Source organism: Falco naumanni, chromosome 9 (genome assembly GCF_017639655.2).
Source record: "Falco naumanni isolate bFalNau1 chromosome 9, bFalNau1.pat, whole genome shotgun sequence".
Lineage (NCBI taxonomy): Eukaryota > Metazoa > Chordata > Aves > Falconiformes > Falconidae > Falco > Falco naumanni.
Genome location: NC_054062.1, coordinates 22,685,575 through 22,710,820, shown reverse-complemented (window position 1 = coordinate 22,710,820; position 25,246 = coordinate 22,685,575). Strand labels below are relative to the sequence as shown.

Genomic DNA, 25,246 nt, shown 5'->3' with positions numbered 1-25,246 from the left:
ATGCTGAGATCCAAGACTTCTGAATGGGGGATGGGACAGTACTGAAGCATGGTTTGGATCTACATGACCCCATTCAGATGGTGATCAGGCAAGGACCATTTTATGATTTTATGCCCTCCTCTACCTTGCCTCTCCTGCACACTTGCAGAGGTCCCAGACCCTAGGAATACTGACTGTAAGTGCACCACACACACATCTAGAATTGCATAGAGCAAGCAAACACTTTCCTTGGGATGCTACTAAACCATTCTGTTCTGCTCCACTTATTTTAATCTTAAAATAGCATTTGCTCCCCTGTGAATTCACCCTCTAATTCACAGATAGGTTTTGATTTCCGTTGCTCAGATTAACACGCCTTTCCAAAATGGTTCTCCTCTTACAGATGGCTCTGTGGTTGTATTACATAGGGAATTGCCCTGTGCTAAACACAGTGGCTAAAAGGCCAGGCTAACCTCACAGTTCTGTGACCACCTCTGCTGGTAGGGACTGTTCCCCTGTCACCATTCCTTAGCTTTCCTCTCTGTGACATGGGCCTGAAGCCACCTTTTGAAAGCACTTTGGGATGCACAGATGAGGAGGGCAGAAGGGGTGGCTGGAATTGCTGTCCTACCATCAAACATGCACACACACACTTCTCCTAGTCGGGTTGAGGGGAAAGAGACAGAGGCATCTCCTACTAGCTGTGAACAGGCCTTCAGGTCTCTGGCACCTCTCCAGGCAAAGGACTGGAAAGGCAGGCCCACTTACTTTGAGATGCTAATGATGAGACTTCTGTTTTGATAGTTTCTATCACAGCTTCACCTGGGGATCCCTTCTCACCCCGTAGACCTTTTTCAGGGATTAAAAAAAAAAAAAGAGAGAGAGAGAGAGAAAGCGAATTATATACCTGAGAGAAGGTGACGTTTTGCACCCACTCCTCACCTCCTTGACAACAGGTTCAGATTTTGCTTATGTGCCCTGGGAGCATGAACTCAGTCCCTGGCTCTGAGGGACACTGTATTCAAATGTGGAAATTACTGCACAATTTGCTCTTAACAGGATCATAGAAAAATGGCGAAGAAAGATTCTTAGGAGCCAGCTCTGTTCATGGCCTTCCAAAGAGATGTCTGTCCAGTTGGCAGTGGCTTCACAGTGACATGATACCCATAGCTTGTTTTCCCACCTTTCAAGATGGCAGGAGGTATTCAGCTGGACTAGATTTCCTACCACAAAAAGGCAACTGCATTTGTGAAGTGCCTGAGAAATACCAGCCTCCGGAAAGAATAACATAAGGAAAAAAAAAATATATTTGCAGCATCCACATCACACTGGCTCTTACCATCCCTCTTCTTCCCCCGGGGAAGAAAAAAAGAATAGAAATTCTTCACAAGATTAATTAAACCAAAATAATGCAGCAAAATGAACTGAAAGGAAGAAATCTGCAAATAAAAAGGAGAGGGATTGTACCAAGGGCTGAGAGAATTAGAAACAAAGGAAAACTAATGAATTCCATTCTCTCAAGAAGCAGAATCAAAGCTGATGGAGAACGGTACCTTGCTGTCCAGGGAGACCAGCTGGTCCAACAGGACCTGGTTTCAAAGGGGAAAAAATAGAGTGCATTAGATTTTCCTGGTTGTATTTGACAGTAGGGGGAAAGAATCAATAGGTCTTTTATAAGAGCGGAGACTACCGAATAAAGTATTTGTCTGCACAAGTAAATGGAATTGCTATGGGGTATGAATTAATCAATGTTCCATGTATTACTTGAAGCTCCAGAGAAGAGACTTATTTTCCATCACGTGGCAATTACAGTGCTTGGTGCCTCTTAGACTGGGGAAATGTCACTGACCACAACAGAAATGGAATAGGCCTAACCCTCCTCTCGCATTCCCCGCTGCAAATCAAGGCTAGCTCTACCAAACCAGCCCCAGGATTAGCTCCAACTATACAGCTGGGAGGAGATCCAGGGCTCAGGAACCCTGCTGCCTGACACCAGCGTGCTGGAGGGCAGCGTCTGACCTGGGACAGAGGAGTCTCAGGACCAAGCTCAGGCATAGCCAGAGTCTCTGTGTGTGGACCAGAACAGCGTTCCCATTTTCTTCATCTTCTCAGCCCTCTCTCCTGTCCTCCCCCCTCCCAGGATCATATCCCATTTCTTCCTTGAGGCTGCTGCCTTTCTAACTCAACCTGAGATCTTGGTCTTTCTGCAGGGGAGGGTGAGGACCATGAGTCCTGCCTGAGCAATCTTGCCTCTCAGACAAGCCAGCCTGGCAGAGACAATAAACATTACACATTGAGAATTAGTGGCACAGTAGTGTAAGCTGCCTGCAAAAAGCACAGCAGAGGAGCAGCTGCCTCACCTGGAACACCTGGGGGTCCAGCAGGGCCAGCTGGGCCTGGGGGACCTGGTGGGCCTGGCAGAGCAATAGTTGACGAACCCTCTGAAACACAAACACATATATGCATGCATCCAGCAAACGTGTAACAAATCTATCCTTCAGGAATCTCACATCTATAGCAAGTGTATGCTCCCAACACAGGGAGCCCCAGTACTAGTCTGACACACAGTCAAAATGTATTTAGGAGGCATAACAAAAAAAGAGAGAAAATCCTTCAAAAGCAGAAGTGTTTGAACTCTCACAGCACTACATACCAGCACTTATGACTGTTCCTGGAGCTCCAGGTTCTCCTAAGGAAACAAAGCAACAAAAGATGAACTTCTTTTTTGGGGAAGATTTGTCACTAGCTCAATGACATCGTCTTATTAAGCACGGGATTTCTGTTCTCTTTACCCTTGATCTCCTGTCTGAGAAGTCATAGCTCTAGAAGGTCATGGGGGAAACAACAGAGTTCAGCTAATCCAGAGAGATCCTCTGATCAACTTCCCAAGCACTACATCTGCGAGCACAGGCAAACGGCCTTAATTTATCCGAGGCAGACACACGTCTCACATTGCAGCCACCAGGGCTGCTCAGGGCAGAACCACGTTTGCTAAGGTTTTCTCAGAGGAGAACTGTCATGCTGAGTGCCTCAGCAGATGCCCTGCCTTTGTGTGTGCTCAGGGGGGCTTTGGCTAGCAGCTGTTTCTCAGACCTTCCCTTCCCAAAGCCACTAGATGCCACTGTTGATTCAGGGACTGGTCAGCAGAGCGGCTAACCCTCCCTAAAATGACGTGCTTAGAGAGAAAATGAGTATTAGGAAAGAAACAAAACTCACCTTTAGACCCTGGTCGGCCTGGGTTCCCTGGAAGTCCTGATATGAGGTAGACAAACATTTTTAAATGGTTAGTACAAATATTGTCTGCTTTATATTTTCTAGGTAGCCCAGTAGAGTTTCACTTGTGGATTTATGGAAGGAGTTCCCTACTCAAGACCCTGGCTATCAGCATTTACGAGCAGGTCCCTGACAGCAAGTGGAAGAATTCACAGTGGACTGTAGACTGAGCTGGTAGCATCTCTGGGAACAGATAAGGACTTCCCTTCTCTCACTGCTCCCTGGATTTATCTGTAGCTCCTTACAGGTACTGCTCCCTGTCCTGAGGCTCCTGGATAAATTCCCTGGTGACTTGCTCCCCAAACCGCCTCTGCTTGGAGACATCACATCCTCTGTTTCCACCTCTATTGCTACATCCTTTCCCCTCTGTTTCTGCTGCTGATTAGGACTTTCCAGTGATGCACAGGGAACTGAAACATCTTATTTGTTGCAAACTATGTTTTAGGAAGAGGCATATTTTCAACAGTCCAAGGCCCTGAATTGCTCAAAGGTTACACAACAACCACAAAACCTGTCTCAATACTCAATACCCAAAGGAGATGCAGAAACCTTGGGATATCTCTCTGGAAGCCCCAAGCAGCGCAGAGGGAAAATTACAAGGTTTTTTTGAGCCCGTATCAAAGTGTGTCATTGATAAATTGGAACACAGTGGAAAAGCCTACCTGGTGGTCCTTGGGGTCCTGTGAGACCTGGCAGAAAAAAGGAAACATTCTAAGATGTCTAAACAAATTTCAGGTAGGGAAAGTATAGACAGGGAGAAAAAGATTACATTTACTTGAAATTATAGTACACAGTCCACAAGTGGTGTATATTGGCCTAGCACCTGGTATGTAAACTGGCTCATAGCAGCTGATGTTCTTGTTTGCAGCGTATGCAATCCTGAGATCACAAAGGCTCTAGATTCCCCGTGGGTTTTCCTTTCATGACCATTTTACAATGCAAAGATCTTCTGCCAGCCTTAACTTCAAATTAAGACTGGAAATTGTTGACAAAGACATCTGTATTCCTAACTGAGCAAAAAGTACTTTTGTTCTCTGTGCTTTTACCTGGCTGTCCTGCATCTCCAGAGGGTCCTGGAGGGCCTCGGGCTCCTGGCATTCCTGCAAGACCTGGTTCACCTAGGGATATAATCACCATTAACAAGCCAGAAGTCACTGACTTACAATCTACCGATCCGTTCAAGCTTGACCACCAGCCATCCTGCAGCATTTTCTACCTATTGTATCCTCATAGCCAACTAGCCATGTTCAGTTTCAGTGTCTGGGAGGTGAACATCAACGACAGAAGAGTTCTGTAGTGAGAAGAACTCTGTCACAAGTTTAAAGCCGTCTCCATTGTATGTCTCAGCTCCATGGCTGACTCTACAGTGCTTCTGAAACAGCAAGGTCCCAGAACATGAATCTGCTGCCATCTTCTCCCACCCTTTTTACAAATCAGCCTCCAGCCAAATCAGAAAGTACATGCACTTCTACCTCAAAAGAATCCCTTACCTTTTTCACCTGGCTGTCCATCACGGCCAGCTTGTCCTGTCCAAAAAAAAAAAAAAGAGACTGTTAGGGACAGCTGAAGTAGCACCACAGTTGCCATCCATCATCCTCCTAAGCAGAGCACATACCTAAACACAAGAAAGTGGCTTTTCACCATACTGCATCTGAAAAAACCTTGGCTGCAGTTACTCAAGATCCAGAAAACATTCACTTTTTCAAGTGAATTAATTAATTGTAGGACATCTTTTCCAAGTATACAAACTAATCTTAGCTATCTAGAAAAAAGATCTAGGATCACAACCAGTTTGATTCCACTCCGATGTTGTTTCTTTTTCTGTGCTCATAGAAACATACTCTAGGTGGAAATGACATTGCCACACCTATAAACACAGCTGTTTTCTGTTACCCACCTACAGGTCCTTTAGCCCCTGGCTCTCCTGGAGGACCAGGCATTCCTCTTGAGCCTTGTTCACCTGTAGTGAAATGGTATGAATATGAATCAAACAAATCTTGGTGAAGATAAAGCTTATGACTGTCGACAATATTTGGTGCTTTGCAATTGAAAACCAGCATTGACAGGATGTTCAGGCCTTATGATTCATGACTGACCGTCTCTGAGCATTAGAAGAGCTCAAGTGATGTGAATACGTAGCCTCTGAAGGAGCCCTAAAGCTAAACACAAAGATTACTACCAAGATTAGTGGATCTATTTAAAACTTGGGTGCAAAAAAACCCCTCCTTTAACAAATAACATCATTACCCTTTTTCAAGTTAACTGGGAATGGCTGGGCTATGCTGTTATCTGGAAACTCATAGGAAAAAGAGGAAACATATTTGGAAACAAATAGGCTGTTACTCCGGGAAAACAATCCACTAACCTGTCATTCCACGAGAACCCTTCTCACCCTGATCACCTGCGGTACAAAAAACGGAAGTATTCTGTGAGATTGTGTAATTGTAAAATGTTTACATCCATGAAGATAAAATCTGCCTTCTGACAAAAGCACAGAAGAAAAAGCAAAAGAAGGATAGGGTTAATACCCATGGACAGTATCCATATCAAAAGGAAACTAAAGAAAATATGCACAAAAGATATCTAATTCATCAACACACCTTTGGGTCCAGGGGCTCCAGTGGCTCCTTTCTCACCTGAAAGATACATGGATAATTGAAGAATAATAACGATGTTGGAAGTGAAAGAAACTTCATGCATCAAGAACAATCATACAGATTCTTTGATATCAGACAAACTCAAACTGGAAATTCCTTTTCTTCAATACAGCTCCATCCATCCAACCATGTTTCCTCACCTATACTGCGCTATTACCTCTGTGTCTTTTGTATTTCTCAATATTTGCTTGCAGTCATTAAGTTTAGCTCCCCTCCCCTTTCTTCAGCCTTAAGCTTTTCTTTGCCCCTAGCATCAAAATGCTACATGCTCAAACCAAGTCTGCTACTCAGAGAAGTACTAGAAAAGCACATCAGCTGCTGCGGTAATTGCTGAGAGGAAGAGAAGCTTACCCTTAGCACCTGGGAGGCCACCTTCTCCTCTAAATCCTTGCAGGCCAGGAGGACCTGCAGAAAAAATGAGATGGGGGAGTTTAATTCATCCCACTGACCACTATACATCACTGAAGAAGAAAAACTATGAGAAATGATCACTCTTGGTTTTGTTTTCTCCAATCTCTATGCCAAAGCAAATGAATGCAGCACTCACCTGGAGGACCCTGTGGACCTGGAGAACCCATCAGACCTGTGAATAAGGAACATGGATTTTCTTTCAGTAACACCACTATTAGAAAATGAACAAATCTCTTTTGGTTTGCCCAACATCATCCACAGTCTAATAGGTGTTTAGCAGATTGGAATTCCCACAGCTACTGTGAGAATTTGCATCACTGGCATCCTTAAAACCGGGACAACAAATCTGCACAGCTTAGTTCTTGTGACATAGAGGAAGTGGTTTTCCCTAAAGTAAGGTAAAGTGATTCAAACCTTCCATCTTGACTGAGATGTTGGGACTATTTTTTTTATAGTTCAATTTTTATCACAGTTACATGGACTGTAGAGCTGTAACTCTGTTAGAAGCCTGTTAGGGCTATGGAATTTACCTTATTATTTCTAAAAGCAGAGAAAGAACAGCTGGAAATATCACACGTCTTTTTGTGTTTTGAGAAACCTCCCTGCCAATCCCCATTCTCACTGAGAATCTCCAAGAATTTATTGGCCTAAAGGTTATGTATACCTACTAAACTAAATTTTACCTAAAATGAGGACTACTACTTCACTTTTCTGATTACTGTAGCGCAACACAAGTGAAACAGAAAGACTAGAGTGCTCCTTTACTCCTAACTAGTCTGCTAGGCTCTCTCTGTCCATTTTCATATTTACCTTTAAGGCCAGCAGAACCTGGGGGACCAGGTGGCCCTGGAGGACCTGGCTCACCAACAGCACCTGCAGAATAAGAGCATGAATAGATACTGTAGAATACAATTATGATCCCATTTTCCCATTATCCCATCTTGTGTTATTCTTTCTCTGGCAAGTGTCATGAATAATCTGCTTGTCAGTGCAAAACACCCAAACAAGCATGCATTGTCCAAGAAAAAGACCCCATCTCACTGAGATTTAGGATGAGCAAGATAAATCCCCCAGCTTTGGTGACTTGGGTAACAGGGAAGAAGATGACCTTGATACTAAGTGGTTTTGGTTCTGCCAAACTCAAACATGACTGAGAGACCTGGAAAACCAAAACAACCCTTGTTTACCGATTTTAAGTTTGGGAAAAAAAATCCCTTAGGCCAGATTTTTCTGTGCTGGGAAATGTTGAAATGAAATCTGGATTTGAATAATCAAATAAAATTCTACCACTGAAGCGTTTTATGAATTGGGACAAAACTCTAGCTTTTGTCCATCTCTGCGTATTCAAGAATGGGACACCTAGACCCTACCTCTGTCTCCTTTTTCTCCAAATCCAGGCAGCCCAGGCTCCCCTCGAGGCCCTGGTAGCCCTTCTCGACCTCTCTGGCCCATTGGACCTTCTGTGCCAGGATCACCTACAGGAAACAAATGCCTTGTAAATAAAGATGTCTTTATGGGAGGCCTTGGGCAAGAGTGGCCACCTCCACGGGGGAAGGCAATGATCACACCAACCTGGTGTCATTATTCCCATGCCGTGTCAATCAGTTGTAAGAGACTCACAGCATTGATAGAGATGCTTACCCATCCTGCCTTTCTGTCCTTTTGGTCCTTCTGGTCCTTGGTGCCCAATTGGACCAGGAATGCCTGGAAAGAAAAACACACAAAGTGTTCAGAGTCCTTGTCTGTGTTCCATGAAAGAATAACATGCAAATTAGGGGAACCTGAAGTCTTGAGACTCATCAGCTGGGGTAAAGAATATATTACTTGGAAAAGTGGGTACTTGAACAGGGATCTCTTTAGAGGAACACAATACGTATAAGAGCAAAAGGAAATTGGGCCAAGTGCTCATGCAGCTGTGGGACTCTGTCAGAGGTAGGTTGGGATCTTCACAACCCCCAATTAGGCATGTTCGACTAAGTGGAAGTCAGGCTGAGGCCTTGCTTGTAACAAAGTCTCTAAGCTATGTCTGTAGCACAGCACCAAGGTACTGAACAAGTGACTTAGTGTATGCTAAATACTGACTCTTTAGAGAATCACCTTCAGCTAGGTTTGCAGTGCAAAATTTGTTCTTGTCTAAATGTTACTAAACACTCCCCCTCAAAGGAGAATTGTATTACTGCCCACCTGGGACACCAGGGAGTCCTCGCTCTCCTGTAGAGAGAAAGAAATAGACAGTCAGTGGGGAACAGGTCTTCCCTGTTTATCACTCTGGCCAGCTCTCACCCTCGCATAAAAATGAATTTATGTTCCTGGCGTGTTTAAAAGTTCTACTATCTCCAGCCACATTGGTCCCCTTGTATTTATGCAATGGATTGAATCATTCACATCACACAAAATCCTCTCAAACACTCTGTGATTAAATCAGGTAGACCTCAGGTTCAGGAATGACTTTCATCCAGGTGAAAGAAGTTTCTAGATTCAAAGTGAGGTCTGTTATCTCTTCTACTGGGAACTCTACAGTTGTCTTTGCCCAGAAAAAAAGCAAAAAATCCAACCATCACAACAATATCTGAACTACATTCTCATCAGCTTCTCTAACTTCTGGAGTAACAAGAATTCGTTTGCTACTCAGGCCCTATGGCAGGCTGCCAATCTACCTGAGAAAGTAGGTAGCTCCAGACTCACCTCTGGGACCTTGCATTCCCATGTCACCTGAGAAAAGAGGAAAAAATAATCAGGGGAGATCCTGGAGACATTTCCAATGATTACTGATTCATTTTGTTTAGAGTTGCTTTCCCACCTTCAATGAAACATGAAGGAGTTTTGGGTGAGCAGGGACACTTCACACTTGAATGGTGCAGAATCAGACCCATCCCACTAATGGCAAACAGGATCTGGCCTTTCACACTGGCACAACGCAAGACTGGGTCTCCTGTATTAGTTCTGCATGAGATCGGGCCCTCTATGGTTTATGCAGCAAACTAGCTTTACACTGTAGCAGGACCAGGGCAGTGCCCGTCCCCCTGTACTGGGCACTGGTGAGGCCGCACCTGGAACACCGTGTTCAGCTTTGGGCCCCTCACTGCCAGAGGGACACAGAGGTGCTGGAGCGTGTCCAGAGACGGGCAACGGAGCTGGGGAAGGGGCTGGAGCACAAGGCTGATGAGGAGCGGCTGAGGGAACTGGGGCTGTTCAGCCTGGCCAGGAGGAGGCTCAGGGGGGACCTTGTTGCTCTCTACAGCTCCCTGACAGGGGGTTGCAGGCGGGTGGGGGTCCGTCTCTTCTCCCAAGTAACAAGCAACAGGGCAAGAGGAAACAGCCTCAAGTTGTGCCAGAGGAGGTTTAGATTGAATGTTAGGGAAATTTCTTCATGAAAGGGTTATCAAGAATTGGAACAGGCTGCCCAGGGAAGTGGTTAAGTCACCATCCCTGGAGGTATTTAAAGAAGTGTAGATGTAGGAACATGGTTTAGTGGTGGACTTGGCAGTGTCAGTTTAAGGGTTAGACTCGATGATCTTTTCCAACCTAAGTGAGTCTGATTCTATGATTCTTTGTGTAAATCAGCTTCATCTTTCACACTACCAATTCCCCCTTGTAGCAACATCCACCCCAAACTTATGCATTGCCAGAGCCAAGCAATAGGCTAAGGGAAGGCAAGGGTTATATGGCTGTACCTTTCTCACCAGGTTCTCCTCTCTCCCCTCGGAAGTAGCCTGTAACAGGAAGTGAAGGGGCTGTTAGAGTGCATTACACAACAGAATGTCTACTTTCTTCACGTACAAGGGTCCTTCTATTCAGATTTTGAAGGCTGCAGGCAGCACAGGCTATCAAGCACAGCATGGCTTTGTAAGTAGTTTCCTCAGAAATTTGCTTTCTGTAATCCATGAAACTTCTGAAGCTGGGAGAATGTAGGCATCTGCTAAACAGAAGTAAATCATCCTTCCCTTGCTAAAAAAAAAAAGGTAGCATGAGAAATAAAGCATGGGTTCATTTTACTGTGTAGTTCTTTCAAAATGGAAAACTCACTTGCTACAGCAAACACGATACACCCTGGCGCAGAATGGCATACCCAGCACTCCTTTCTTCTCCCTTTTCTGCTGGCTTTAAGAGATGCACCACCAGTGTTAGTGGCAGCACTCTGAGCTCCAGCACAGCCTGTCTGTGAGGACAGGTGAGGGCACTATTTTTGACAGACTTCATTGCACTCTAAAAGCCCTGGCCTTTAGGTCCTTGGGCCAGCAAATCCTCCCACTCCCCTTTAAATAATCTGGTCTCATGCAGTACCACAGACTGACTCTGCTCACCTCGTTCCACTTCCTTGTTCAGTCTGTTCTTCACCATCAACCAGACTGACTCTTCATTTTCATAAGGGAAGGTTGAGGAGGGTGAAATACCCTGAAGAAAGTCTACTCTTGAAACATCCTTTTCTATATTTGAATTCCCTGGGTTAATCGTCAGGAGTCCGCCATTGATTTTTTCCAGGTTTTCCACACGAGATCTCAGCTTTCTCACTTCTTCCGCTGGAAGGTTAAAGTAAAATGTTAGGGAACATGCTGCCACAGATGCATGTCTGAAATACCTAAATCTAACAGCAGGGAGAAGGCAACATTTTCAAATAGCTATGGCCACTGAGTTTTGCAAGGTTCTTCTTTGCATCTTTTTTCTAGCAGGGATATCTGGAGTTTATATGGCAGCTTTGGAATTGGAAAAGTAAGACCTCAAATCTCAGGAGTTTTCCTATCGTACTCACCCCAAGGCTATATAACCTCTCATAAAAGGTTTACATTCCTTATCTATCCTTTCTGTTCATTTGTAGTATCTTAGCAGCAGTCACCATCAAGTTGAAGGTACTCCTCAGTTCTCTGGCTTGATATCTCTGGTACTTGGCTGTTTTGCCAGCTTACACCCCCTGTTTCTCTTTCTATCCAATTCAATGTTTTGTTCCTCAGTTATTTCTTACCCAGAGCAATGAGTCCAAAAAGCAATCCAAGGAGAAGCAACCAGGCCAGCAGCAAACCCAGGAGCCATTTCCACCAGCTGCAGCAGGAACCACAAGGACACCAGGATGGCGTTGATCCGATTGCACCCCCCACATCACCATTTCGTATTTCTGGAAGAGGGAAGGGACAGTCTCCTTGTTAATGAAGAGTTCCTTGACTTCAGAGTCAAGAACGTCTTAGAATAAGGACACCAAGGTCTGATCCATTATACAAGGGAATATGGAGAAAAATCTTTACATCCCACTCTGCACACAGTGGGTGTAATTCTAGTCCTGGTGGAAGATGGGAACAGCATTCCTAATAGGAATTCCAACAGGGGACAACACTCAGTGTGTTTTACAATAACAGATGAAAAATGTGATCCCCTTGGGGTCAGTTTTTTGTACAGTTTTGAGCCATAAATGACAGCAATAGCCAGCATGGTCTGTCTGAGCCCTCTCCTTCCCATACATCTATCCTGGTAGCAGGATGCAGCTGTACCACCTATCAGCTATCCAGTTTTCCCCAGCAATTAAAAAATACCCCAACTGCCCACTCATCCATAATCAAATCACTGATACCAATGTCTCTGGCAAGTGCTCTGTTCATTACAGACAGAGTAGCCTCCTGGACATTCCCTCCCTCTGATGTCATTGCACAGAGATGATTCATGTCACTCAAGGACAATTGCTTTGTTGTATATTGTGCTTTGGTGCTTCTTTCAATGAATGTCTGAATTGCATCACTTACCTGCATAGGTTGCTTTGTCCCTTGTTGGCACAGATTTCAGTCCTCCTGTTTTAATAGCAGAAAAAGAGGGTTTAATAGTCTTTATATGCATGATTAAACTTAGAGCATGGGCTTGAAAGGGAAAGATAGTAATGGAGGCAGAAGGAGAAAGGTCTGTTGCATTTCCACAGGGACAAACTCTTACCATTTGCATCTGATTTTAGGCCAGTATCTGTAGCATAAGAGGAGGAAAATCCCTGCTTCTCTTTCTTCAAGGTGTGTTCTACAAAGGATCCTGAACAAGAACCAAATGTAATTAAAAACATTATACCAGAAGTTCAATCAGGCCTACTTTCATTCATTGGCAAAAGGCACATTTTTTATTGGGAAGACACAATAGCTCTGCCTGCTTAAACCAGATCTAGCTTTTTGCTTTCAAAGCTTCTGAGCTTTGTGAAATATTCCAAGGCAAACTCTAGAGCTTCAGATGCAAAAGCTAGACCTAGATTGCAGCTGGCATAGTTAAAGGCTAACTGCCTGCCAGAGTTTCTTGATTGGCTTGCAAGGCTTGGAGTCAGATGTAGTGTCCTGAACTCGGAACTCCCCTTATGATCGGTCTCTATTTCTCCGCCCTCAGCCTATCGACGTGTCCCAAAGAAGAGAAGTTACCTCCATTAAGCCCAGTGGTAGAGGCACTAAAGACTTTGCCACTGTCCTTTGTCATGATCAAAAGCTCCATCTCCTTCTTTGCTGGGGCATTCTCCTTCTCCAGCAGCAGGAACTTGCAGTCTTTGCGCAGAATATCATCTCCCTGGGAGCTCAAAACAGTTCCCCCTGGAATATTGGTAAAAGATGGGAAACGTGAGGAGATAAGCGTGGGCCACCGAGTCATAACTACAAGCCACAGCAGTTTTGTTCATTAAAACAGGTACTTGCATTGTGATTGGGGTTGCCACTACTATAAACACCCAATAAGAGACACACTGGTTACTGAAGCTAGGAGGAGAGCAGTGTGTGTCATTAAATGTCTTTAGAGATGTGTATTCACTAGCAGAGGAGTGACCGCTACCAAAAATGGAGAGCATCTGGAATCAATTACATATAGAAATTATTTGCTCAATGACCTCTTTGCTTCTCAAACACACTTACTATAGAATCATAGAAACTCAGTCTGAGAGAGATATCCAAGGGTTATCAGAGCCAGCACAGCTCAAGCTGAGGAGCACCTTTAGCAGACCTACTCTGTCAAGCACAAAGCACTCCATATCCTTGAGAGCCAGGCATGGCTATGAGGCATTGAACCGTAGCTTACTGAGGTTTGGCCCAGGCCAAACAAGGCTCAAAACATCAGTGTGGTCATCCTTCTGCTATCAGGCAGTATCAAATATGCCTGGAACAGTATACTTGAATTTGCACACAAATTGACACACTGAAAATCAAAACAACCAGAATGGTATTATTCCATTGCTCTAGCATCAACCTGGAGTAAACCTGTGTTAGAAAAGTTATCATAACTTCTGTGGTATTCACATCTACTTTTAAGCCTCATCTTTGGGAGTCCCTGGATTGCAAAAGAAACTTGGCTTCCCTTACACACACACAAAAAAAAGACTAATTTATTGTTCTCAGTTGCAAAAGCCAGATGGAAAAGATGAATCCAAATCATTCAAGGACAAAAAGTCAGTAGAAAGACCTCAGGTTCTTTCATTTAAAAAAAAAAATCTGATTATGTGTAAATCAGTTCCTTGATTTTTGACTGGTTGAGGCTGGTACTACTGCAAAATGATGTCTAAAATCAACCTTGCATGTGTTTTGGCTTCAAATGAAGCACAATTTCACACATGCGATCTTCTATCCAGTTACCTGCCCGTTGAGCAGAAACAGCTGCAATGAAATCATCCAAGTTACCACAGAGTGGGAGAGATCTGAATCAGACCATCTCATTTGCTCATTTTAGCTTCTGGCTCATTTGCTTTCTTTTCAGAAAGGTACTGGTATGAGACTTGGTTAGTGACAAGTCATGCTCCTGAGGAGCCAGGCATTAGTGTCACACAGCTGGTTGAATCTCTAACTTGTTTTTATCATGATATGCCTTACAAGGCCATGCCTAAACAACTGTGAATGACACACTCACCCGCTGAGGCAGACACACCAGTACTTGCCACGGTGTTACTCTGAGAAGTGTTCTTCATCCCATATGCTGCAATGAAGAAATTAGAGAATGGAAGAGATGAAGGATAACAAGGTATCTACACAGACCAGCCTTGGGCTGAACACCATTTCAAAAATCTTTTCTTATTCAGGGTACCTAGGACAACTCAAACAAGCAAGGGCTCCCCCAGCAAGTGAATATCTAGTGCCTACATAGCACAGGGAGCTATTCCTGCACATGCAAAGCAGAGGAAATGTTCCTCAATATCCCCTCATACCACCTTGCTCCCCACAAGAAGATGGTAATGCAGGAGTCTCTGTCAATATGAACTTTTTAGTCACTATAGTAGAGGTGGGAGGAGGCAGCACACATTGGTGACCCTCACACTTTCTCCAGGCTTAAACTGTTGCTGACCTGCAGAGGCTGCAGTAGCGTTCTGGTTCAGGGCTGAAGAGCTTGGAGACAGGTTGTTTTGAACTCCGAACACTGCAAAGAAAAAGATCGCAAGGGGGGTTATAGGAGTCCTGTAGTGCAGGTGGTATTCTGGCTAAAACCAAAACCAGACCTATGAGAATAATGACAACCTCTTCCAAGAAAATTCACCAGCTAGCTGGAGTCATCACCGGCCTAAGCACTTCTGTTCAAAGATTTTCCTTACAAATTGTATTTTTGCTTAGATCATTTTGCTGTATAAGTTATTGTTGGCCCAGGACAATAGCAGTGACCATTTTAAAATTATCACAAGATAGAATGTGAAGCCACTCTCATGGCTGCATGGACATTTCTGCAGGTGGGGTGCTTGGGAAATTTAAGGAGATAACTGCACACAGTATGTGTCAAAGTACTGTCCAGAGAAAAGCAAATGGCTTGGAAGGTGGCACCTTTGGTAACAGAATCAGTGTGGCAATATTAGTGCAGTGTACAGACCGCTCTCATACCCCCTGCTCTCCTTGCAGGCCCAGTCAGAGACCTTGCAGGATGGCACTGTGCTGTGCAGACATAGTGTGTGTGACTGAAAGGAAGAGAAGTGGTTCAGTGACATTGAAGAGAGCCTGCCAGAAGCCATGAGCCAGATAAATCAAAGGGAATTTACAGAGAAAACTGACAGAGGACCAGTGGGCCTTTATGGAGTTTGACACATGAGTTTATTTTTTAAGACATTACCCTGAGTTGTTCTAGGGAAGAAACAGGCTGTCCTAACAGCTGTCTTTCAAAAGATAAATTATTCTCCTTAGAAATCCTCTAGTTTTCCCTGCCTCCCAGACAAAAATAGTCAGGAGGTAACACCAACTATACAGGGCCAACTCAGAATAAATCCACCACAACCAACGAATAACTGGGACGTGCATACAAGCTGCTGACACTGAGATGAGGCACAGAAGAGAAACAGAGTGTACTTGTCTGCCTTGACTGTGGAATTGTGAAGGGAAGAAGAGAAAAATCTGACCTGTAGAGGAAGTGCTCAGGCCTGCGTTCAGAGTATGATTGCTGGGAGCCAGGTTATTTGGAACACCAAAAACTACAAAACGAGGAGGTAAAATGTTACTACTTCTCTGGAATCAGAAATCCAGCACCCAAAGGTCAGTGGCACAGTCACAGAAATTAAGTCAGAGTCACTTGGAAATGCAATTAGTAAAAATGCACAATAATTGCACAGAGGAAAAATCTTAAACATTTTCACACCACTCTTTTACTGAACTGACAAAGGGGAGAAAATCCTACATCAGACAAGTTGCAATCGTGAGACTGTATCAGAAAGCAAAGCTTTTAATAGTATGTTACCATAAAGTTTCCTGCGTTTTTTCTCTGCGGCTGGGAAATGCAGCACCCTTGGCATTTAGAAGTGTGCCTCGCAAGATAGAAGCACGCTCAGCACTTACTGATCACATCTTTAGTATATGAGGACTGAAGGGTCAGGCCCAGTTGTTCTTACAATGGGCCAGGATGACCCAATGTCTAGAGTCTAAAACTAGTTTTGATAGGGAACGTGAGCATGACCGTATCGATAAAATTATCACCAAAGTTTAGTAACAGATCAGGCACTCAGGACAATAGATTCTCACAAAGAAGGACTTTCAAATACAGTCAGTGTAGAAGCAGAGAGCAGCAAGTTATAGAAAACCAGAGAAAATTCAAGCATATCCCCTTACATCTCGATTTTTCCATCATTTTAGTTCTTCTTGCTGTGCAAAAAAAAGCACTGCTGTTGACCCAGTTTCGGTGAAATTACATCCTTCAAGCCTGGGTAGTCCAGGGAACATACCTGATCCTGTAGAGTGAGACATAGCATTGATCAAGGAAGAGCTGTTATGATAACCACCAAGGGAAGACCCAGCAGGCAGGGTGGAGGACCACATGTACGAAGGGAGGGCAGTATTCAGTATGGTTGTATCGTATGTCCCTGACACTGTAAAAAAACCAAACAAACAGAAGTAGTTTTCAATGAGACCAGGCTTAGCATGCATTGCAGGTTTACATGGCACAAAACTTCACCTGCCTTAAATTTTACCCTAGTGGAGTCAACACAATGACTCCAGGTTAACATGGTATAACTGATATCAAATGCCAGCTGATTACAGCCCAGCTGATTTTTAACCAGTGGCGTAAAGATTGACATGATAGCATAATCATTCATAAAACACCTTGAAGAGATTTCATTGCTTGTAGATTCTATGATACCAGAATAAAACACTTTGGTCCGCCATTCTATTAATAAATCATCCTGGCCCATGCAACATATGACTTACTTCCCACATAAGGCTCTGATTTGTTCACTGGTGTATTGGAGTAGAATTCCAAGTTTTGGACAGGATTTGAGCCATGTGCAAGAAAAAAAGGTATTGCTTGTTCCTAGATACTGGTGGAAGGCAGTGGAGTGAATGTGAATACCACTGCCTCAAGCCCTGTGGTAAGGCTTATAAATAATAAAAGCTGGTTATAGTGTTTTAAGTACTACTACTATTACTATCGAGTTCTAGTGATCTCTGAACCATGTGGTGTGGCAAATAAATCAAACAATAACCCAAATGTTGTCTTCAGTGCTATCTCCATCTTGCTTGGAGATAAGAGATCAAATCACTTTAAGACATATCTGTTTAGAGCTCTTTGTCTCTGCCAGAAGTGCCTCTGAATTAAAGCTGGTGACAGCAGGAACTGGCTTACTTTTAAGGAAATCAGACAAGACACTAGAAAGCTACCAAGATGGCTCTTGTTAGGTCAACATCTGGACAGCCCTCCAGCATTCTGACCCTTTTTCTGTATTGCCACCACTGTCTGGGACAGAGACCATATATTCTTACTCAGTTGTTCTTAGCAACTGGGTATTTTTATGGCAAATAATATTTGGAATGGCTCCAGCATTGCTAACCATCCTCTGCCAAGTACCTGACTGAGAGCTTTCAGTAACCATCTTTGTCTCCACCACAGCCTTTTTCGGTATCGGGAGAGTACTTGATGGCGATCGAGTAGGGCTGCAGCTGGCTGACCGACTTCCTTTCAGCAAACGTTTCACATCATCCAACTCTGTCCCTGGAAAGAAAAGCAAGTGTCCAGGCTCACCCAAAAGCCATTGTTTCATTGATCTGTAATCTTACCCACACTAAACCACTCAGTAGAATCTACCTGTCCAAGAAGCTGTACTTTCTGGGGATGCCACTTAATAACAAAGCTTCAAGGCCTCATTTCTGGGACTAAGTACAACTACACCCTTGCAAGACCACCATCTAACCCACAGCATCCTTCCTTGTTCAAAAAGGGGAGACAAATGAATATTCTTAACAGGAAAAAAAGAATGATATGCTGCTGTCATCATAAAGATTGGGTCCCAAAGACGCTGCAGACACACCCAGAGCAACAACACCCTCTATATTATATCTGATCCCCCTGGAATAAAATCCATGGCACTTACATCTGCCAGAGGGAGATGCGCTCTGCAGTCGGACCCGTATTTCACTCTCTGGGAAAAGAAAAAGCAGATCATGAATATAGAGTGAGATGCATTTGTGTCTTGGGCTGGGAATTAATATTTAGGTTGAAGTTAATTCCTTCCTTCTTTATGTCTGTGTTCCATCTTGTTGTCTTGCTGCTTGATTTGAGCAGCACTCGTGGCCCATGTGAATTGGTTGTAAATTTGTTTGGGTGCCTTTTGTTTTGGGGTCACATTTTGATACTTTTAATTCCAGACACCCATATTTTACTAACTGAAAGCCTCCGTTGAAGTCAATAACATTGTTACTGTCAGACATACGCAAGGCCTAATTATGCAGTCCTCAATCATATTGATATTCTCACTCACTAAAAATATTATTATTATTATTATTATTATTATTATTATTATTATTATTATTATTATTATTATTATTATTATTATTATTATTATTATTATTATTATTATTATTGTCCTTCTGGACAAAAACTGAGAGAGCCAAAAGAAGCTTACTAAATACACAAAATCCCTACTTGGGATTTTACTTGGGTAAAATTCACACTGTCTTCTCTACAATGGGCTGTATGATTTAGTCTCTTACAACCTGCTGGCTTGTCTTTTGACTCACTGAATGTAACCAGGCCAGTTTTAAGCCAACATTCTCGCTAGGTACTTGATTTTATTACTGACTTTTACTGTCCAGCGCAAGAGACTATAGAGTTAATGTGATTTGGCTGGGGCAAGCCTTTAAGCTTGCTACCCACAAGCAAACTGGCCAGCCAGGACATGCAATATATGCTCCTCAAGATGAAATCTGACAGTGCATGCACTATAAAAGAAACACTAGCTTTGGCATTCATGTGGAGAAGCTGATGGATTGGAATTATTTTCTGAAGTAATATGAGAAGCTGGAGCTGATTCTCTGGTGTCTGTTTTATTATGTATGGCCTAGTTCTGCTGGGAGCTCAGGTATGTAGTGTGCTAGAGGAGCCTGTGAAGATCTGAGGTAGAATAATTGGAAACTGTGATACTCTCCAGGAGAAGTGCGCAAGAGCGCACTTTGATTTATATCCACCGCTAAAATAAACTTGGATAAAGTGACATTATAGTTTCCTCTTCGAGCAACTGGGAACAGATATTACACTCTTACAGACCAATATAATCCTTCTTTCCCCAACACTGTTAATAAATTATTAGAGAAGCTGAATGCCTTAATGTAGAGCTGTACAGTGAGCTGGCTAAACAGACCACAGCAAGTCCATAATTTCCTCACCACCTCTCTACTACCAGCATAAGATCATTTTGGGGTATGGCCTTATGGTTTGCAAGATAGATTGCAGTAGGAGTACCATGAATACAATTACTGTAAATATGTCAAGAGGTGGGTCACAGAGCATGGATGGACAGAGTTTATGGTAGTGAACAGACAAGACAGAAGCCTGTGTCCTATGCCCCTGGATGTCCAGGTCCCCAGGTAGATCCTCCTTTCTGACACAGTCCAAACCACCATGATATTCACTAAGGTCAATTTTTACACCAAACTTGTTTAAGCAATTGCTTACAGATAAATGGTTCACATCTGCAGTGGTGTAAATCCACATACCTCATCTGACTGCTCTACACTTAAACTGGTTGATTCCAGCTACAGAATAGGTCCATTTAACATAGCCTGAATCATACTGAAGAAAGCAATGGAGGCTTCTAAAAGAACAGTATCACTCACCTCGACTTTGGCTTCTCCCTCTTGTGGAGGCAGATGCTGTGAACAGCAATGAAAGAAAAGCAGTATTAGGCTTTACTGTCTGTGACCTCACTGAAAATGAACACATAGATCTTTCTCAGAGTGCTCAGACTCAGACAGTAACCTCTACTTGTGGCACAGCTGGAGGAACTGAATGCTTCAAGTTTTTACCAGGCCACTTTTATGCTTTAAAGTGTCTTAAAGAATCACTAGCACCTTTAGCATTTCTGGACCAACTGCTCTTTCTTTTTGTACACATAAATGTTGTTCATAAACGGTAATCTCCCATTCCAACTGGCCAAAAGGAAGCCAATAGGCCTGTTTACCGCACCAGCCAAGGTTGGACACTTCGAAACCCTGCCTCCTCTTTGAGCCAGAAAGATGGCCTGACCATATTTTTCACTATTTGCACTGAGTAAAATCAGTAGCTTAGAGTTTGGACAGGGCAAACTCATACCTGCTGACAAAGTTCAGTGTAGAATATATCACTTGAGAGACAGTTCATCTTTCCATATAAACATGTTGAAACCTAGAAAAGAGCTACTGGGTAAGTATATCCAGCAATGGCTCAAAATCCTGTCTGGGCTTTCTTGCTTGGAGTTGTTCTCTCAGCTATGGGTGCAGAGGGGAAGAAATGTTACGAAGCATCCCATATCTATGTTCTCCTGTCTGTGTCTAATGCTACATGGAGAGTGTCACAAAAGCACTTGAGGGCAGCAGATATATGGTATGCACCCTCTGTTTGAATATGTATCAGCTAGAGACTCTGCTGTCAGTTGTTAATGTAAATCCCAAGTAACTCTTCCGAAATCATTGAGCTGTACTGGCTGCTCAATACAGAGGCAGCACAGGTAGAGCAAGACACAGCGATGTGCAAAAAGCCACTGTAGTCACCAGCTCACATGGCCTTGCCATAATGTTCAAAGGAACAGCTCTAAAAAGAACATACCAATCTCTTTTCTGGGAAACTCAGGAGAAGAGTTTGCACTGGAGCTCCCTGCAAAGAACAGAAAGATGCTCATTAATACTTTGCACAAGATCATTAAAAGCTTTAAAAACATGTCTTCCTGGTAACTGTCTAATCCCAGTGGGCAACAAACATTTCCATTTTAAAAAAGAGCTATGCAGGATTACATGAAAGCTGCTAATGTCTTTCAACAAAAATGTGCCAGAACTCCTTTTAGGAATGAGCATTACTATAAATAGGACTTAATCATTAAAATGTGTCCCTGATGGCTTATTTCCTAGCAAAACCACAATGGGATTCTTGTGCTGTTTGGGACAATCCTGCATTAATGCGACCTCACAATGTGCACTACACATTGCCTCCTTTCCATGGCATGTTCTGTGATACCTTCATATGTTGCATGGCGGTTGACATAGGTTTTTCTTTCAAATGTTGAGCCAGGTGATTTGGTGAGAGTAGAGCTGGGAGACTGGGTTTGTCTGTAGCCAGAGGATGACGATGTTGAATTCAATCTACCACTTCCACCTATAGGCAAAACAAAATGCCCTCAGCAAACTGAAGGTATGCTCTGGATGCACGCTCTGGATGTCCTGAGTTCTCAATATTCGGTGCAGAGAGGAGTATTGGTTATCTTTGTGGCTTCAAGAAAAAGATATTGTCAATGATATATATGACAGCAGGTTTTGGCCTAGGGGTATGAATGAGCCACCTCCCCTAAGCAGGAATAAATCTGGCTCTGGATGGTTCTGGGTTTTAGTTTGGATACAGATTCACCTGTAAACTCCGTTGTTAAATGACACAAGCCACAGAAATTGGGAGACTGTTAAACCAAACTCATAGTGCTGAAGGATACAGTTCATGAAATAAAGGAGAGCAGATATGAGTCCACTTCCCTCCCAAAGCAGCTATCCACACTCTCACTTAGTCATGCCTTAGTCAGTTCATTTTCTGTAGAAGTTATGGAGGTCTGCATCAGGCCCAAGGCAGCGTGGAGGTTATTAGTGGCTGTTCCATTTAGATAGAGGAAAGAATTTACCTCCTAATTCACATCAGTGCTGTGGGAGAAAGAACTGAGCCGCCATAACTAATGCGTTCATACTCTTCTACGAAATCTAATGCTGGAGTATGATCAGAGTACAGCAAAAAGGTAGCCCTGTAATGAAGTACAACATATCCATGCTGACAGCAGGATCAGACTGGGTATTGTTTACTGCTCCTGCAAAAAGACTGTGCCCTTATAACCTCAACAAAGTGTTTTCTTGCAAACTTTCCCCTGTTTTGTTCTGTAACTTTCCCACGTAATTCAGCAGAACTACTGTGACAAGTAGGCCTCCGTTAGAGGCATTCTGCAAGCAGAGTGGGAAAGCAGACATTAGAAAACGGGCTGTGAAACTTCAAGAACTCATTATCTCTGAAGTGCAGATTCCTTTCTTTTCCTCCACACACTGAAAAGAGATAACAAGGAAGATGGCAATCCCGCACAGTCATCTGAGTTGTTTGCAAGGTTGCGTTCAGTTCTCAGACTGGTGCTAGTCCAGACAATTAGACTGACATCTTCACTGGAGTTACTTCACATCTACCCTGAGGCAAAACGATTCCACGCTCTGGCCTGTAATTGGTATGGAGGTGTCTGTCAGATCTATTGCGTATGGCTAATTTTGCTCTTGAGCTTCCAAACTTCATTCCCTTTGGTTTGTCAGCTCTTTTGAAGCATGGAGGATGTTTTCTACAAAGATAGTTATACCATCTATCTCACTGGGGACAGAGAGAGGGGTGTGCCAGAAACCTGGCTAGAAAGCTTATATTTCAGAAACCTTTACTATGACAATCTAACAGCTGGGCAAAGAAAGCTGTTAGAGAAAAACCCTGGGTTTATGGAGTACACAGCACTTACTGATTTAGCATGTCCTGAAAATCTGGCATACTGTTGAAAGTGCTAACATCATGGACACACATGCACAAGAAAATATTTTCTAGGAAATTCTTTAATGATATTCTAACCTCAGCAAGATCAACAAAAAGATTAATCAAAACTGTAATTTGAACAAGAATGGTCAGAAAGATTGTGATTTGGAAATCCTGAAAGAAGGGAAATTTGGTTTCTGAATGACTTCTTAACAATGGTGGGAATGGCATTTTTTGCTGTTGTTCTGAAACCAAGCTTTCCCTGTGGAAAATGGGATTTTTGCCATTTACTCACCTATCTTCACACCCAGATCTAGGGAAGGAATACCTCTGTTCTGCGTATTTGCCACTTCTACTTTCATATACCCTGTTTTCCTTACCTCTGGCTCATCCTACTTCCCTGCCCTGAATCTTTCCTCAGACCATTTCTGCTGCCTTCACTCTCTGTTTCATCACTGTGCAATGTCTTCATTCCTTACTTGAAGTCACATAGCTGCTGCTATGGGTGTAAGACCTCTTTTCCACTCCGCTCCCTCCAGTGTGGGATGATGTTTTGAGCCCACTGCTGCTCCCTCCTTCTGGAAGAGATGAGCACAAAATGAGACATTCTCTCAGGGTCAGAAGAGCAAGGCAGGAGGTAACCAAAGCTGTCCTCACACTCACTACAAGCATAGCTTCATGTCTGGTGAGACATCAGAACTGCAGAGAAATGTCTTGGCAGAGCACATAACGATTCACACTGTAGACCCAGCAAGTCTGTATTCAAGTTTTGCTCCATACATGGACTGAAGGATGTTCCTGTTAACTCTCATCATAAATGAGATAGTGCAATTCCTTTCCAACCCAGCTGCAGCAAGCTAGTCAAGAATACAGTAGTATAAAGAGCATGTAGAATTCTTCCCTACTTGGTACTTGTACTTCCCTGCAGAGGTAGAAATCGCCCATGATATGTGATATTACCTGAAAAGATTCACTCACTGTTGTCAGCTGGATAAGATGACAAGGAAATACACTGCAGCCCCAGCAGTGGAGGCTGCAGACCCATCACTTTTGACCCTTGTCCCCAAAAGACAGTCACCACTGGAGACCCTATATCTGGGCTTAAGCCCTTGGAGAGTCTGGTCTACCAGTCTTAGTGGACTTTTTTGTGCAGCTGTTTCTGACAATACCCTGATGGCTCCCCACATACTACTTCTCTCCACTAACAAGTATTCTGGGAGAGACATTTCTGAAAATAGCTTCTCTTTGGGTGCAAGTCTTTCTGCACTCAGACTTGCTGTACCCAGGAATTTACAGAAATAATGCAGTTAAATCACGTGGAGGGGCACAGAACACTGAGCAGAAGTAACGTGATGTCTGACAACTACTTACTGGGTGGCAAGGATGTCAGTCTTGTGGTTACCGTCTCTGTAATAACTGAGGAAAGAAAAGGGTGCAGAGGTAATGGCATATTAATACAGCCAAACAAGACCAATGCTCTACTTAATTTCCATTGAAGAGCATGACTCATTCAAAGAAGATTGACTCATTTAAAGAAAAGTCCCTTAAGATCATAATGCCTAGGGGCTGCACTCTCATTAGCACACAATGCTGTGTGTTTGTTTGCAGGCCTGTCTAACTCTACAGTAACTAAGAACATCAGTGTCATGAAAGACTTTTTTTCTTTACAAGATCCCTGTAAAACATGGAAGTATTATTTCTGACGCTTCTGAACCACAGCCATTGCTGTAACAGCAAAGTCCATGGTCAGACCCCTTACTAACCTCCTACTAGCTAATTCCCATAATGCCATCAGGAAATTTATCCTCTGTTTTACTCACAGCCAAACAAGATATCTAAAGAATATTTTCTGGGCCACACAGGCCATATCAGAGGTAGGAGGAGAATCCAAATGTCTGCACTACTGGCTGGAAATGTTACTACATGGCAATCATCTGTGGTTAAACAACCAGCTCATGCTACATGTGTCCAAATGTCTGATATTGCCCCATTCTATTCCTTGTTCTGACTTCAACAGAGACCAGGGACAGGTGCAGTATTTAGTTCTGGACCCCTGGTCAGCATTCAGTCCCTTACAAAACTTACAAAAATCAATTTCTGGGATTTTTGGTGTGTGACATCAAAATAAAAAATATTCTCCTTACGTCTTTCAGTAACTTCTGATCCATCTTGCCTCGTTTTCTTCACGGAATCCATGACATTGCCACCTGCAGGGAAAGCAGAGAGACTGCACTCAGAGCTCTGTGAATAGTATGAGATGACAACAGTTACCACAAATCCCACCGCTTTTCTGCCTTCAGCTGGGGACTAGACTGCCTGGAAGACATCTATGTCAGGGAGTTTGCTGTGCCTTTCCAGAGCCATATGGGTACTGCTAACAGACCAGCACCACCTGCCTACAAAACTGGATGCTGCACAACACAGCAGAGCTGAAACAGCAGGTGGGGTTGTAAAGCTAACAGGTAAAGCTAACAGGTTGTAAAGCTAACAGACTGGGGCAATTGAAGCAAATCCACGCAGTGCTGGAG

General features: G+C 43.4%; 1 protein-coding gene across 1 annotated transcript in view; it reads right to left on the bottom strand.

The window, feature by feature from the left end:
- Window positions 1-24,914, bottom strand: part of COL17A1 (collagen type XVII alpha 1 chain) — a 36,971-nt gene extending 12,057 nt beyond the window's left edge. The window contains 36 exon segments of the mRNA XM_040607066.1: window positions 748-828; window positions 1,533-1,568; window positions 2,340-2,420; window positions 2,633-2,668; window positions 3,196-3,231; window positions 3,915-3,941; window positions 4,299-4,370; window positions 4,743-4,778; window positions 5,150-5,212; window positions 5,618-5,653; window positions 5,853-5,888; window positions 6,261-6,314; window positions 6,457-6,492; window positions 7,131-7,179; window positions 7,686-7,795; window positions 7,962-8,024; window positions 8,505-8,531; window positions 9,006-9,032; window positions 9,995-10,033; window positions 10,625-10,840; window positions 11,281-11,430; window positions 12,050-12,094; window positions 12,234-12,323; window positions 12,698-12,862; window positions 14,163-14,228; window positions 14,595-14,666; window positions 15,628-15,699; window positions 16,444-16,587; window positions 17,565-17,708; window positions 18,088-18,135; window positions 19,829-19,864; window positions 20,796-20,843; window positions 21,201-21,338; window positions 23,198-23,296; window positions 24,090-24,134; window positions 24,863-24,914. Of these exon segments, the coding sequence (XP_040463000.1) occupies window positions 748-828; window positions 1,533-1,568; window positions 2,340-2,420; window positions 2,633-2,668; window positions 3,196-3,231; window positions 3,915-3,941; window positions 4,299-4,370; window positions 4,743-4,778; window positions 5,150-5,212; window positions 5,618-5,653; window positions 5,853-5,888; window positions 6,261-6,314; window positions 6,457-6,492; window positions 7,131-7,179; window positions 7,686-7,795; window positions 7,962-8,024; window positions 8,505-8,531; window positions 9,006-9,032; window positions 9,995-10,033; window positions 10,625-10,840; window positions 11,281-11,430; window positions 12,050-12,094; window positions 12,234-12,323; window positions 12,698-12,862; window positions 14,163-14,228; window positions 14,595-14,666; window positions 15,628-15,699; window positions 16,444-16,587; window positions 17,565-17,708; window positions 18,088-18,135; window positions 19,829-19,864; window positions 20,796-20,843; window positions 21,201-21,338; window positions 23,198-23,296; window positions 24,090-24,134; window positions 24,863-24,914 (2,575 nt within the window).
- Between the last annotated feature and the right edge of the window lie 332 nt (window positions 24,915-25,246).